Consider the following 15,302-nt stretch of genomic DNA (forward strand, 5'->3'; position numbering starts at 1 on the left):
TACAATAACATACATTTCTCCTATTTTTATCGGGTCAAGGCTCAATATGTCTAGCAAAATCTCATTTTTAGCCTTAATTTATGCTTATTTATATGCTTAGATTTTGATTTGTTGATTATCTATGGTGCAAGAAAATTTTGTGTTTTTAAGTCGGAACGTTAAATTCGGCTCAAAGAATGAAAGTTTTCTTTGTAATTTGGCGCCGCAGGTGAAAATCTTTAGTCTAAGAAAGCTCAAACAGCTTTAAAAGCAACCCTAAAAAGGTCAGCGTTTTAGAAAAGCTGTACAATTGTTTTTGCATTTCAGCTTGGAGGTATGCTTAGCATTATGTTTATTTTTTTTATCTAATTTGAGCCTAAGTATGCTTATAAAAGATGATAGTGTATTTGTACATATTAAACCAATCCTGTTTAAAATTCGATGGTGCCCCCTCTTCGCCGAAAATCATGGTGGTAAAGATAAGAACGATAAATGACCTTAACTCTCATCCCTTTAAAAGCCAATCTGCGTGAGTGAAATGATTACTAATGAGGAATCTTCAATTATTTTTAACTAAGTGAAAATGTATTTCATTCAATCTTTGTCGGATCTTTGTCGCTTATATTCTTTGAATGGTCACTTTCAACAAATTTTAGCTGATCAAATCCACGCACAATCTTTTAAATGGTGTGCTGATTCCCGAAAGTAAATCCTGAAAATTTCACCATCTAGTTGGCTCGTGAGATTAAATCTCTTGAAATTTGATCCAATGGGATCTTTCAGAAAATGTTCATACATTAGGGGGAGGGGGTTGAGAATATAGTGTCCGGGGGATAGTGAAAAATCTTGTCCGGGGGGTAAACTTGCTGTTTGGGAAAAATTTTGCTCTGTTTGAGGGTAATTTTGAGTGTCCAGGGGGTCAACTAATTCTTGTCCGGGGGGTTAGAGCTGCTGTCTGGGGGTCAAAAGTCACAATGACCGGGGGGGGGGGGTAAATTTCCAAAAAATGTAAAAGCCCAATTAACGTTTTATTTAACCCTATCCAATAACGGATTCGTGATCTTTATATATGCTACAGTACCTGCAGTTTTGTAGAGGTCTGCGACTAATTTAACCCATGAATACAAAACCATATCAAAATGAGAAATCCTGAAAAATCCAGTTGCATACTAAAGTTTTTGTCTATTTTTAAATTAATATATTTTCGTTTTTGACCAAAATATAAAATACAATATGTTTGGTAAAATAAATATTTCATAAATAATGAAATTATAAGTATCGTTAACATCATTACAATTCAATTAAAGAAATTAAGATAAAAAGGATAAAATAAAGTTTAAAAATGTGTAATAAACCTTCATAAACTTAAATCTGACGAAAAATAAAAAGCAACCAACTCTGTTAACCAAAATTACCAAGGACAAAATTATTGAAATAAATATGGAATACAAATTAGGGGCAAAACTAGGCAATAATTATTACAGTAATAGTGTCGCATCTTGTAAGCTTTGTGTACTTTTTTCATGTTAGATATAAACTCCTCCCTTTTTTACAAAACAAAAGAGCCTGGGTACAAACCTGTCAATCCAGTGAAATGTAATCTTTGACCGACATCGAGAAGTTCCCGACATGCAATTCGTCGGCAGCCTCGTCCTCAGACGACGACGACTCCATCGATAGCGGTATAAATCCGTCCGATATCCGTCGTGTCGGTTTTTCAGTCTTCACTTGTCGCTCATCCGAATCGCTCATTTCTATATCACTTGTTGCGGATGACGTAAAGCAGCCTAGTGATCGAACTTCAGAGAAATTGATGGCACGTGCAGCTTCATGGCTAGATTAATAAAGAAACGAAAAAGCAGAAAGAGGAATTTGTTATTCATTTGTGAAGTTTTACTGATACCCTCAACCCTAACATTACAAACTTAACCTTTCGTGGATACATTTGATGTCAAAATGTGAGATGCCTTGGAGTTTTTACAAGATACTTCACTAATTGGTCATTTAAAGTGATAGAGATGACGCGTTCTTTAGAAAAAGTAATAAGATTCTTTTATTACATCTTAACGACCAAAGATATCTAAACTATAGACCTTTAAATTAGTCCTGAGACAGACAGATAGACAGACAGACAGACAGACAGACAGAAAGACAGACAGAAAGACATACAGACAGACAGACAGACAGACAGACAGGGGCATAATAAAAATACAACAGAAGACTTACGCGTCTTTTTTGAGTTTATCGCTGATAAATTTCGGCAGCAGATTAGAATTAGCTGAAAAAACAGTAAGGGTAGAAGTACAGTACGGTTCACATTAGATAATAAAAAGTCAAAAACAAATCAAAGTTAACAGCATGTTTGTGATTCGAAGGAGACGTAATAAAAACAGGCATCGTTTCCAATGTATACGAACAAAGAGCGAACAAAAAGCGAATCAAAGGGACGGGCACAAAAAAGCAGCAAACCTTTATTTTTTAAGGGAGACATCGTATCAGTGCCAGATGAACAATGACCATCGGTAGCCATTTCCTCTGCAACTTTAGCGGTAAATCCTTTCGGTTTGCGAAAACCTGATGTAGAGCTTCTCCGTTTCCTCAAGGGACGCTTTCGCGTGCGATGATAGAGTTTGCATGTTTTTCCTTTCGAACATTTCCCGGAATTCATGAATTCTTGGCATTCAAGGACGTGTTTTTTCTTGCACTAAAAGAGAATAATCAAAGACTATTAACTTTTTCTTACGTAAACGTCCCATACATCCGACTGAAAAAAGTCAATGGCCACTGATAAAAACATTAGATTTTAGACAGTAAAGTTTAGAACAAAGAGACTCAGCAAGGATCTAAAACTGAATCGCTTTCGAAAACACTTGAATGCATACCGAGGCTCAGAGCAGGTCTCGAAACAATAGCGCTATCAATCTTGAATTTGTTGAGTCTGACCAAAGGACTAAATCAAAACCAATCAAAACATAATATACCTTATCATCCAATGCACAGTAGCCGTTCAAGAAATCCTGGCAAACATCAGCATCCTCGCTCACGTTAACGTGACGATATGGACAATCATCTTTTGTACATTTACCCAACAGAAAATAAGAACAAACCGGCATCTAAAGAAGAAGTGGTTGTTTAGATCTAAATTCTCGTAGAAACATGGTTTGGCTGGAAAGGAGAGTTCGAAATGTCAATAAAACAAAGCGACTCTGTAATATAGGGTGGCCACTTGAATAGATCATATTATTTGTTAGGCGTTTGAACAAAAGCACCACAAGTTTTTCCCATTCTGCTCCATAGTCTAATAGATTTGTTAATTCCGTTAAGTCCAGTTTGTGTCAGGTCTATATCAATCAGTCTTTTTGGATTTACAAGCAGTTGGCTAAAAGATGACCCACCTTACTCGGGTCCACCTTGTGAGAAAATGGACACTGTTCATCTTTGCAAGTACCACGTAAAAACCTAAAGAGATAATTCACAATTTCTCTAAAATTAAATATAAGTCAATGAATAAGATTGATTAAGCTACCGAAACCACTCATTAAATAAACCGGCCTGGGTGGAAAAGGAAAAGGACCCACGATTAAGAGACATTAAAGGGACAATCTCAGAGAATTGACGCGACTCAAAGATTTTCTTCGACATACCTCGTACAAACAGCCACTTTTGAAGGGTCGTGAATGAAAGGACACTCCTCGCCTCGTTTGCATTTACCTGAGAATTAAAGGATAATAATACATACATAGTGTTTCAAAAACGTAGTTTAAGAAAGTACGTCCCAACCCGAAGGCTTCCTTTTCTTTAGTTGTTTGCCCGAAGACACTCCCCTGGTTTTCTTCAAACACCCTTAAGATAGTCCATTTGTATTTTTGTATCAAGAAATAGGCTTCATATAGACAAAATAATTCTTTTGAATTGACAAAGATTTAGCTTACCGAACCGGTTATAAAACAAGCAGTATTTAGTTTTGTTGGTCTTCTTGCGTTGTGACTGTGTGAGAATGCGACTCCTCTTCAAGACATGGCTGAAAATAAAGTAAGAATTCGTAGAGGGATAGATTAGGATTTATACAAATTTGAAAATTCTCATGGGCGTGCTAAAAATGATCAATCACGATGACGTACACCCTGGTACACCCCTAACTGATATAATTGATAGACCACAAATTTGAGGTGCTCCACTAAATAATGGGAAAATTGTGTGGAAAATTGTGTAGAAAAACGCCTTGCATACCTTGCTACAATTTGTTTGGAAGACACTTTTCTGTTTTTATTCACTGAGTTCATTCTGTTGAATTTAAATTTGTTAGCGTTGTTGTGAACGGGTACTTTTCGCCTCTTTGCTGTCATTTTCTCTGAATCTAAAAGTTTCAAAAATAATAACATTTTTCAAAATGGCACCCAACTTTTTTTTTTGGACAAACCCATCTCGAAAGTTTTTTCAAGAGAAATTTCATTTAAAAAACCGTGACCTACTGTACCTAGCTTTCAGGATAGTTAGCCGTACGATCCCTCAAATCTCAACTAAAACACACCATCACTGAGAAGGGAAAAATTCAGGAAGAGGGATAATTTTGAAAATGAGTTTAGTTCGGGGCGGAGTAAACATCGGCGGAGGTGTTTACGTTTGTTCCTAACTCTACCGCCACTATTTTTCCCGTAAACCGCCCTGACACGCTTACTCTGAGCATATATATTTTTCCGCGTTTACGAACCCTCTAAACGGACGATAGCAACGTCGAGTAAAGATTCGGCATCAAATTCGAGTAACCACCACCCCCTCCCCAACCCGCAAAAAAATACTAATTCGATAGTGAAATTTGTCAAATAATATGTCATTAGAATTTCGAATAAGATAACATACTTCATTCTACAGTTGCAGACAAAAACAAAACATACCTATTGATTTTCTCAGTCTCCGTAACGATTTCATATTACCAGACACTAAATATTTCGAACCATGTCTTGATAATAACATTTCATTTGATGACGAATCGGTTGAGGGAGTTTGGTAATGTTTTGATGGTTTCGGCTGCAAATATAAACAGGAAAGATGAAAGAAAGTGTCAGACTTTTGCCTCATACGTGCTACCTTTATTACTGCCTACATAACAAGATTTCGTTCATATTATAGGGTTTTTTTTGGGGGTCTATTAGACATTATTTAGTACTGATAGGACCATTTTTGACGTCACTTTCGTATTTGTATAAAAAAATTACCTTTGTTTTGATGGTTTGTTTCAAATAGGAGGAGCGCCTGAAAAAACAACGATAGCAGCAGAATTGTTAATTTGTTAACTAGTTAATTTTTCAGAATAAAACTATTTCGAGATGTTGAAATCGGGAAATACAATTAAGAAGGCTCTAGAATGCATATTTAATCTCACTGTCAACGTACCTTAAGTAAAATGAGTTACTTTGTGCATCTGTAATTTTGCGAATCAGCTTGTTCCGTGACACCTGAAAGCGGGGAGAAAATATCAGTCTTACAGTAAAGTAAAAACTAAGTGAAATGGCCACCGGGCCACAAAATAAAAAACAAAGACAATTTGACTGGTTTCTTCATTTAGAGATAAATTTGAAAAAAACGAACAATATACAAAATAGAATTGCGTTACGGTTCGTCTGAGGGCCCGACTTACAGAAACGAGCGGTATTTTGGAGATCTTAAAACGATTTTCATTGGACTTTCTCCTGGTGACGACAGTTCGTGGATATGATTGAGCGTGCCATTTGTTCTGCGTATTTTCCGACCATTTGTTGGATAATGAAGCAACGTGAGCATTGTTTACTTTGTAACGACTTTTTGTTCTTTTAGTACGACCAACAACGGGTTTAGAGATTACTTTATTTACGAAGCTATATTTCTTAACGAGTTGAGTTTGAGCAGGTTTTATGGTAGAGGAGAAATCAATATTTGCTGAATTGTTTACAAAATGAGTCCTTCGGAAGGCGTCGTCTGAGTCTCTTTCCAATTCTGGTTTCAAGCGAGTACTTAGAAATTTGTTTCCGGCATATTCAGTTCGTTTGGCTTTGTTAAAAATGTAATTAGAGCGGCTTGGGACCGGAGCGACCGAAGCAATACTACCCGGTTGAGTGTTTTTCCTAACAAATTTATGTTTTGATGATGTGCGTGTCAGATCACTAGAAGGGTGTGTTATTGTTTTCACAAGCGTTTTTGAAACTATTGGTAATGAAGGGCGAGTGGATATACTTGATACATTGCTATTTTTTGTGATGGTGTTAATCTGTGTAAACGTGTCTGATACGGTGGGTAAGATTGGTCTTGTGGGTAGTTTTGATGCATTGCTTATAGGTTGTTTAGTTAACTTTGTGAATGACCCTGAAACTGTTGGTAAGATGGGGCGTCCATTGTTGCTGGTTGGATTAGGATTGGTCATTTTTGTTAGATCTGTTGATACAGTGGGTAGAATTGGTTGTATCGGTCGACTCCATGTTTTGCTTGAATTTACTGACGATCCAAAATTAGGTCTTGTTTGCACTGAAAATTTAGACTTGACGTATTTATGTCTGTTGGGATGTAGGGAGTATTGGTCGGTTTTGTGATGTGGATTGTTTTTGTGGGTTGTTGTTGTGGTATTATTCGAGAGATAAGTTGAACCAGCTTGACTTTTATTGGGGACAGCTTTTATTGTTCTTGGAGAAGTGACTTGTTTGCTAGAAACGGAACAAAAGATGAGGTCTTATTTGATACGAACTGGATGTATAGAGATGGTGGCAGAAATCTGCTCACAATAATCCTAAACTATATCATAAGAATAGTTTAACGTGCGCAGCGCTCAATTTAAGTATTTTCCCAACGATTCGGAGCTATATTAAAAAATTCCAACGAAGACCCCTAAAATCAAAAGTTTAGAAAATTGAAATACAGTAATCAAACCTAGTGCAGCTCAAAGTTATTGTAAAAATTAACTATAAGAAATAATCACCTCGAAACAGGGGAAGGAGATTTTGTCTTTTTTCTTTCAAGCTTTCCAACCATCGCTTTATAAATGAATGAAAAAAACATTTAAGAACGTTGACGTTTGATTTCTTAAAGGGATCATCAGATGGTTTGAGATATTTGGCCCGTAGTAACCTTCTACGGTCCTGAGTAAAACTTCCAAGTATTTTGTCTAACCAGTGTTGCAACTAGTTTTTGTGAATATGGACGGAAACCTTAGGATTAGATGGTATTTGAACCAAAAACCCTCTCTTACTGGCAAGACAGAAATGATATATTTGTTTCTCAACTGGACGGATATCCGTCTACAGACGGAAAAGTTGCAACACTGTCTAACTATCTCCCAAAGTCGAGATATCACTATTTGAAATTACTGAAAATGGGTTCTTACACGCTTCTTTCGTTGTTATTCTTTATAAAAGTAAAAAATTACTTGTAGCTAACTCAACTTAGGAAGATAGTTAGGCAAAAATATTTTGAGGTTTTGTTCCTAAAAATAAAAGGAGCCCACATGCCAGGAAAATGAAGAGTTCTAGAAGTGGAGAAAAAAAAAGAGTATGTCATTTACTTTTTAAGGTTTCTAAGCGCATTCTCATCAGTTCCTTGTCTTCTTCTGTTTCCATGGTGATTTTGTGATGCAATTTCAAAACAAATATTTCTATGAATCATTTTTTAATATTGTTTTTTAGTCATTTCTAAACGAGAAAAGAACTAAATATATTTTCATGTAATGTTTAGGTGACAAGGTAGCATAAGGCAAAACAATTTAGGATTGAAGCATAATAATATTACATGTTATAGAATGGAGATCATGACTCATAAAATATAACATCATTCTCTGCATAAAAAAGAGTTTGTCAGAATCAACACGATTGAAAATATAGCAGGAGAAGTATTGACTCATACAGTCATGTTTATTTATCTTAGTAATTAGCATTTAGAAAATAACTAAAGAGACTCAATGACAGTTTTTCTCTACAATAATAAGTGTATCACACGAGTGTATTGCATACACACAGTAGACAGAACAATCAAGATTATATGAATAATTTCTATGACAATCAGATCATAATCAATAAGAATAACATTTGATTGCTTTTACATCAGAGAGAGATCTGAGAAGCAATTGAAACACACCTTGAATGAAGGGGAGATTTTTTACATAAGTAAAAATATTTGAAATTCTTTTAAATGAGCTTCAAATTTCTAGAAGTTTTTTGTAGCAATATATTGCCATTCATTTATTGAGGGAAAATATATTCATTTTTCAATATTTGTATCAAAAAAAATTCTAACACCTTTTTACCAAAATTCAAGAACATGGAAAGCTCCTTCCAAAGAGGTGCTTGCATAATTGCATAATGATTATAAATTTATGAAAAAAAATCAAATTATTACGTAAAAATATTTTCCAACATTTAAAATAAATTATCTTACATTTTTCTATTTACTTTTTACCAAAAAACATCCAAAATCAGCCTCTTTCTCTAAAGGAAAAGACCAAAGAGAGAACAAAAGCTCCCATCTGCCTTTTTAAAAAAGTCACAGGAGATGCAATTTTTTTGGTGAAAAAATCAACCATCTACCTAGTCTTATATCTAAAGTTTTAAAAACTGACTATTAAGTATTATACATGGACGACTCCATCTTCAGAAACTAACGGACCTTCCTCCTCATCAGAATCAACAATTGGTTCCATATGGGCGGCTACTACTCCCATTTTCTCTTTGATTGGTTGACGTTTGCCAGTAGATGCTCTATATTCCATACCACTGCGAGTCTTTTCTTCTGGAGGTGCCTGACCAACTGGCTTAACAGTAACAATTAAATTTTGACTATTAGCAACCATCATTTCTGTCACTTGATCCAAACTTTTATTTGCAACTTCAATACCGTTAACTTCTAATACCTCATCGTTCACTGATAGCAGACCAGTGCTTTCAGCTAATCCACCAGGGACAAGACGGGATACAAAAATACCAGGTACTTTTTCTAGTCCTTCAGGTGTTACTCTGATACTTGTACCATCACGAATATAAAATCCCAAAGGCTTATCTGAATTATATTTACAAAGACGCACCCTTCGTATACTTTCTGGTAAAATATCAACATCAATAATAGCGGATACGCGTCGAAAGTCTTGCGGTACACTAATTTGTAAACGTTTATTAACAACTGCTGTAGGGTTACTTTGCACATGTCTCCTGGTCACTCCATTTACAGGTTCTGGCATATCACCTAGGAAAAAAATATCAAAAGAGTATGTTATGTATAGCGCCCTTCAAAATTTACAAGATTGACAAGATTTACATTTTCTGAAATTAAGGTCACTTGTTTGATATTTTGCAACTCGAGACATCAGAATGACAAAAGCTAACCTATACTTCCTACAATAGTAACATCAATGAAGTCAGCTCAGCTGAGGTTGCTTGTTAATGTCAAGTTTTTATTCAAGATATGGAAGCCTGAAATACCCTCTTTAGCTTGTAAAAATTAGTAAGATTTTAAATGAAAAACAAATTGTTACCTCTTTGAATAAACAGTCGTAATAGAGGGGTAGCTGTCCCCAGTGCATGCATAAAATTTTCTTTATTATTGATGGGTAGCAAGTCTCCATCTTGAGGGTGTCGATAATATATAGAAAATGTTGTCTTCTCAAGACAGTGTGTCTGCTCCAGAAGATCGTAGAACTCAGAAAAAGATTCCAGTTGGTCCCTCTTCAAGGAAAATCTTCGAAACTCTGCTTCAAACTATAAAAAACAAAGTTATATGAATAGTTTCTAGTTTTGGGCCCTGGAATGTTAGCGTGAAATATTGGTTTTAAAATAAAATGTAAGATTTATAGCACTTTTTAGTCTGTTGACACCTCATAAGTTTCCGAAAAAAGTTTCAATTCAATTCAAGAAGTATTTGTCCCTCTAAAGCCATTTTTATGTGAAATTTCTTTTTTGTTTTGATTTGTGAAATTTTATAATCACTAACGTTTTTTTACTTGTCATATTTGCGAAAGTAAATGGCGTAAATTTCATGATTTTCCAACGAATTAGTTAAGAACCGGCGTTTTGAATGAAATTAACAACTAACATAACCTAAATTTTGTGTCATAGATGAAAAGATTTGAACCGAGCAAACCTGAAAACTAATTTGAAGAACAACTTCCCAAGAAACTGCAAGAAAAAGATCTACAGGTGAGAATGAGCGTGGTGGGTCGACAAAAATTTTGGTTGGTTGATTAGTTGGGTGTTGTGTGTTAGCAATCAGTCATTTTGGGTAGTTTAAGTTTTCAATATTTATTTTATATTTAATTGCCTCTGGATCATAAACTTGATTCAGGTAACTCTCATTGCTCATTCTTATTGTTGAAAGTACATCATCAATCTAGCCCTAACTCTCCAAAAAAACGCCATATAGAAGATCTTTCAAATTCAAATTTAGTATTTTTCCTTTTTTTTGCAAAACTTCCAGAAATGAGAATAAAGGGATAATGATAATTATTAAAAAATTAGATAAAATTTTCACAGAGTTGGGGTGTTCTGGGGGGTTGGCTCAATCCTCTAACCGCGCAAAATGGTAGATCTTAGCTGCAGTAAATCATTTCGATGGAAGTTGTTGGAATGTTTACAAGATTCTTGACAGAAAATCCTTCATTTGACTGTCAAATGATGACAGTGCCGTTATTAATTTTGTTAGATCTGACAAATTGATGTTTGTGCACTGTATAGTTTTGCTTCCCATTGAAGAATCATATTATGGTTTTTATCTTGTAACTAGATGCTGTTTTAGATCTTTAAAGCCAGCCTGATTAAGTAGATGATTAATGTTATTTTTCTGAAACCTTAAAACTTCCTAGTGTGACTAACACTGACCCCTTTTAAAATTGATGTAAATAAATTCTTATTATCCCTCTTCTAACTCTGTTATAGCAATATCTGGTCTGCAAAGTATGGTGATTTTTTATGGTATTTTTCAAACAGCTAACTCAGAAGGTTTTATACATAAACATTTAGAAGATCAGATAGTTGCTATGACAGAATTTTAAAAACAAGGTTTGTTGGCATTACATAAAGTTACCGTACATGATGACATTATGCCTAAAAAGTCTATTATTGCTTATGTTCCAGAAATAAAAATAAGCCTTAAAGCTAAGCTGTTTATACATCAAAATCCTCCCAGCCTGAAATATACATTTTTTATGAAAAGAACACATTACACTTTTGTCGATAACGAGGTAAAAATATATGGACTAACGGGCTAGGATTATACTCAAGTTAAGAGAATACCCAGAGGATAACCTTTTTTAGGAGATTTTTATTGTCCTACAAGAGAACCATGCCTAAACTAGGAGAATTTGGCATAATTTGACAGATTTGCATTAAGGTTAATTATTTGCGCAATATGAAAATATGAAGACATGAAAGATCACGTTTCACTGATGCCAATAACCCAAAAACGAAAAACAACTTTTATTTCGCTACCTTAATTCAAAAGGGGCCTAAGTCCTGTGAGCCTTAATTCAAAAGGGGCCTAAGTCCATTTGGGTCATTTTGAGAAAATTGCAATTAAAGTTTTTCCTTGATTCTGAAACCATTTTTGATGGTAAAGCTTTGATGTAAGTGTTTTCTGAAAGCCATGGCTATAAGTTGTTTTTCCAATGAAAAGGCATTCGTTTGAAAGGAATGTATTTTTGTATGTAACAGGTGCAACTTAGTAAATCTGGCAGAGTGGACTTAGGCCTTTTTTGAATTAAACATGAATTTTGAAAAACGTGTGAGGGTTAATTTCTGCCTTTTAGAGTTCAAAACCTGCACATATGACACTCCAAAATAAAACCACTTACACCTAGATTCAAGATAAGAGAAAAGACAATCTCAGTAAAATAAAGAAAAACTCAATTAAACTTTTTAGGATGCATGGACTTAGGCCCATTTGCAATTCAATTGGACTTAGGCCTCTTCAAAACTTAACAAACTTATTTTGGTGGACTTAGGCCTTTTTATTGTAAAAAGTTGATGGACTTAGGCCCTTAATTGTAAAAAGATGATGGACTTAGGCCTCTTTTGAATTAAACATCACTTTTATCAGAGCTTCAGTATGAAGTTTTGAACCTTTTTAACTTTAAAAACTACTTGTTATGTACATCAAAAGAGAGCAAATGAGCCAGAGATTGAGAAAAACTAAAGATCTCAAATTTCATAAAAATGGACTTAGGCCCCTTTTGAACTGGGGGGTACCTGGACTTAGGCCCCTTTTGAATTAAGGTAGCGATTTGTTTTCAATTGTCGAAAAAACACAAAATTAGCCTTAGTATTACTGCTGACGAAACCAAATCAAAATGAAAGATAATGACCTTCACAACACCTTTTTCTAAACATAAGCAGAATCCAACCAATTTTTGTCAGAAGGAAGAAAATGACAAACTAAGTCGATCTATAGAGTTAAAAACTTGCGCAATATGATTGGAAGGCCAAAAATAAGCAGAGTAAAAAAAATCTCCTAACTAAGGTAAAGATATCTCCTAATGACCAGGGGATGTCAACCCAACTCTATCAAGCCAATTTTCTTAATTGAACCATCAAACTCAATCAAACTTAATTGAACGATAGATGTTCGATTACCTAACTTAAAAATCGAACAATAGGTGTTAGATTACTGCCAACGCACCGGACTTTACTGACAACAGACAAGCAAAGTCCGGTGTCGGACAAAGATACTTTTTAACACCTGACAATCTCAACACCAGACTCGAGTTTTGGAAAACATGTGTCCGGTGTCCAGAAGTTGAAAAAATTAACAACTGGACGAAAGATTTCCGGTGTGACTGAGGGATACTTTTGGCACCGGACTGTCTGGTGCGTCGGCAGGATCGTGAACCAAATCGGACAGTAATCGTACTTTACCACAGAAATATATTGATTAGTTCAATTAGTTTGATTAAAATTATAGTTCAATGTTGTTGATGCATGTTCGAGTTGTTTGACGAGTGTTCGAGTTGTTCGACGAGTGTTCGAGTATTATGGTGCTTTTCCGGAATCATTTGGCTACTTTTCTCAGGTATACTAAAGTCTGTCTCAAAATAATTTGCAGCTGGAGACAAAAATGGCTGTAACTTTTGATAGAATTTGAATCAAGTTGAGATTTTGTGCTTGTTGAAAATATATTTGTGAGTGGAATATTATCAAGTAAAAATTTTGGAAAAAGAAAAAAAAAATGAAAATGAAAAATGAAGAAGAAAAAAAATCAAGTTCTTGTAGAAATGTGGTATGATTACCGTTTTCACAGAAGCTTGGTCACAGACATTTTGGATTTTTTCTTTATTTTTGAACATTTAACCATATCAAAATATCCAGCTCTTGACATTATCGAATTCTGATCAAACCTATCGAACTATAATCGAATTGCTATCAAACTTTAAAAGATCAATTGAACAGCCATCAAACTTTACGGAAATTTCTTGGTTCGATTACTGTCAGTCAGGCACATCCTGGCAAATTAACGGAGTATTTTTCACTTGTGATTGGTGGTAAATGCAAGGGGTCGAAAACAAAAGTGATGTAATAGTGCTGAATACCCCACGCAATTGAACCGGGTTTGAAATATTTTGCTTCATTTTGAAGAACTGCATAGATGAAATTTTTTTCCATGGGTCAATTTTTTCTTTTTGAAGATTGAGATAGCGACTCCAGAAGTCATGCAACTTTTGTTGACGTCATACCAAATGTTTCATTTTTCCGTGAACTTTGAACCCTTGGAACTTTTTTTCTATGTATGCTAAAGCGTTCCGGTTTTTACTAAATGAAAGCCCGTGATCTTAGCTTTCCAGCGGTATATAACACTGTGGACACGGGCTGGACGGCAAATTGGTAAAATGCCGAACGTTTTGCAACATTTTGAAAATTGTTTGCCGACGGGAGAAAAAATATTTGCAACTATCGAAGAACAAATGTGTCTGGAAACGGAGGAAAATGTATTTGGAGGCTGAAACTTTATATGTTTATCAGAAAAAGGGTGAGGAATTCAAAAATCACAATCGCTAATTCTAGTTCTTTCATTTTCATGTAGTTTTTTTAACTTTTTTGCTTCTTTAGCATGGATTTTCTTTTCATTTGGGGTTTCTCCTTTCAGAAAAACTTATTCTTTACTCATAAGTTTTTGTTCCTCCATTTCCAGAGGCCCCTTGAAAATGGGTCCTACCACCTTTTTTGACTCATTTCAACCTTTTTCCCAAGCTATTTTTCTTCAAAAACAAAAAAATAAAACAATGCAATGTCTTATTTTTTCAAAAAAAGATATATCTTTCGTTATTTTGATAATTATACTAAATATTTTACAAATATTTTTATATAATAATATTTTAACACCATCAAAGAATTCTCTCTCCAAATTTGAGGTCTCTAGCTACACTTGAAAAAGAGACGTGCAAAATTTAAGAAGCATGACTGGAAAATTTCTTTTTTTTCTTTTTTGACACATTTTTCGAATTTTTCCAAGCTATTTTCCTAACCTTTTTTTTGACATTTTTAGTCAAATTTTTGACACTAAAATTTGAATATCTTTACAGCCACTAATCCTCTGGAGGCCTATGACCCCTCATTTTCTTTCTTTTTCGAAGCTCTACAAGATAGGATAGATTTTGAAAAAAAAATTAAAACTTGAAAAATCTTCTGGAGTTGCTAATTGAGAAGAAACTTTTAACAAAAAAAATAAAGTTCCCACCTTTCTACCGTTTTCAGTTTGAAGTTCATTTTTATTCATTTTCACACTTTTAGCCTGAGACGTCCTATCTCATTTGCAGTGGGTGACGGAAACCCCATGCAAATGATGCTAGCCCCGTTCATTTGCCAGATGTGCCTGACTGACTGTTTGATTTGGTTTGGTAATCAAACACCTACTGTTGGATTAAGTTCTATTAGTTCAGTAATCGAGCAGTTTGATTGACATCCCCTGGTAATAAAGAGAGCTTCCCTTGGATAGAGTTTATCTCTTATCTAGAGTATAATCCCTGCCTGCCTGACTAAACACTAAAACAACTTGAAGTTTTATACCTTCGATTTCACTTCAACCAGAGAAAGATCAGCTTGACCTTGGGCTATCTTCTTCCTGTGGGACATCTTTGAAAGCTAATGATAAGTATAAATTTTAGTGTTTTAATAAAGGCGGTGACATTTTGTTGTCTTGACTTACCACTTCAACATTGCTAGAAATTTTATTGTATCCTGTTGTGATTCATTTTCCGAGCCAAGTTCGCATCGTACTATTTTGATTGAAGGCTCACTGCTCACGATAAGCTAAGGAGGTAATGTTATCTCCATCATCTTACACATACATGAAAGCGTTATCGTTCGCAGGCTAGAGCAAAATCAAAA

At 34.8% G+C, this 15,302-nt stretch overlaps 2 protein-coding genes across 2 annotated transcripts; both read right to left on the reverse strand.

The window, feature by feature from the left end:
• Window positions 1-1,136: 1,136 nt before the first annotated feature.
• On the reverse strand, window positions 1,137-7,633 carry LOC136824572 (probable serine/threonine-protein kinase nek3). Its single transcript, XM_067080555.1, has 14 exons — window positions 7,508-7,633; window positions 6,926-6,980; window positions 5,618-6,653; window positions 5,374-5,435; window positions 5,196-5,232; window positions 4,875-5,007; window positions 4,210-4,336; window positions 3,912-4,000; window positions 3,624-3,690; window positions 3,375-3,438; window positions 2,961-3,092; window positions 2,449-2,683; window positions 2,206-2,257; window positions 1,137-1,813 (listed from the first exon to the last, which is right to left on the reverse strand). Exons 1-14 carry the CDS (start codon window positions 7,560-7,562, stop codon window positions 1,561-1,563), a joined length of 2,397 nt encoding a protein of 798 aa, XP_066936656.1. The 5' UTR covers window positions 7,563-7,633; the 3' UTR covers window positions 1,137-1,560.
• A 542-nt stretch (window positions 7,634-8,175) lies between these two features.
• LOC136824621 (partitioning defective 6 homolog beta-like) lies at window positions 8,176-15,184 on the reverse strand. Its single transcript, XM_067080611.1, has 3 exons — window positions 14,982-15,184; window positions 9,467-9,689; window positions 8,176-9,177 (listed from the first exon to the last, which is right to left on the reverse strand). Exons 1-3 carry the CDS (start codon window positions 15,045-15,047, stop codon window positions 8,567-8,569), a joined length of 900 nt encoding a protein of 299 aa, XP_066936712.1. The 5' UTR covers window positions 15,048-15,184; the 3' UTR covers window positions 8,176-8,566.
• Window positions 15,185-15,302: the final 118 nt, after the last annotated feature.

This window comes from Clytia hemisphaerica, unplaced genomic scaffold, assembly GCF_902728285.1.
Source record: "Clytia hemisphaerica strain Z4C2 unplaced genomic scaffold, Clytia hemisphaerica genome assembly, whole genome shotgun sequence".
Lineage (NCBI taxonomy): Eukaryota > Metazoa > Cnidaria > Hydrozoa > Leptothecata > Clytiidae > Clytia > Clytia hemisphaerica.

Excerpts from the sequence above, each read along its gene's own strand:
- LOC136824572 (XM_067080555.1), bottom strand. The coding sequence starts at position 7,562 with ATGGAAACAGAAGAAGACAAGGAACTGATGAGAATGCGCTTAGAAACC. Across the intron at positions 6,981-7,507 it reads GCGCTTAGAAACCTTAAAAA|CGATGGTTGGAAAGCTTGAA; the intron begins GTAAATGACATA and ends TCATTTATAAAG. Across the intron at positions 3,439-3,623 it reads AAAGTGGCTGTTTGTACGAG|GTTTTTACGTGGTACTTGCA; the intron begins GTATGTCGAAGA and ends TTATCTCTTTAG.
- LOC136824621 (XM_067080611.1), bottom strand. The coding sequence starts at position 15,047 with ATGTCCCACAGGAAGAAGATAGCCCAAGGTCAAGCTGATCTTTCTCTG. Across the intron at positions 9,690-14,981 it reads TGGTTGAAGTGAAATCGAAG|TTTGAAGCAGAGTTTCGAAG; the intron begins GTATAAAACTTC and ends TGTTTTTTATAG. Across the intron at positions 9,178-9,466 it reads ACGACTGTTTATTCAAAGAG|GTGATATGCCAGAACCTGTA; the intron begins GTAACAATTTGT and ends TTTTTTTCCTAG.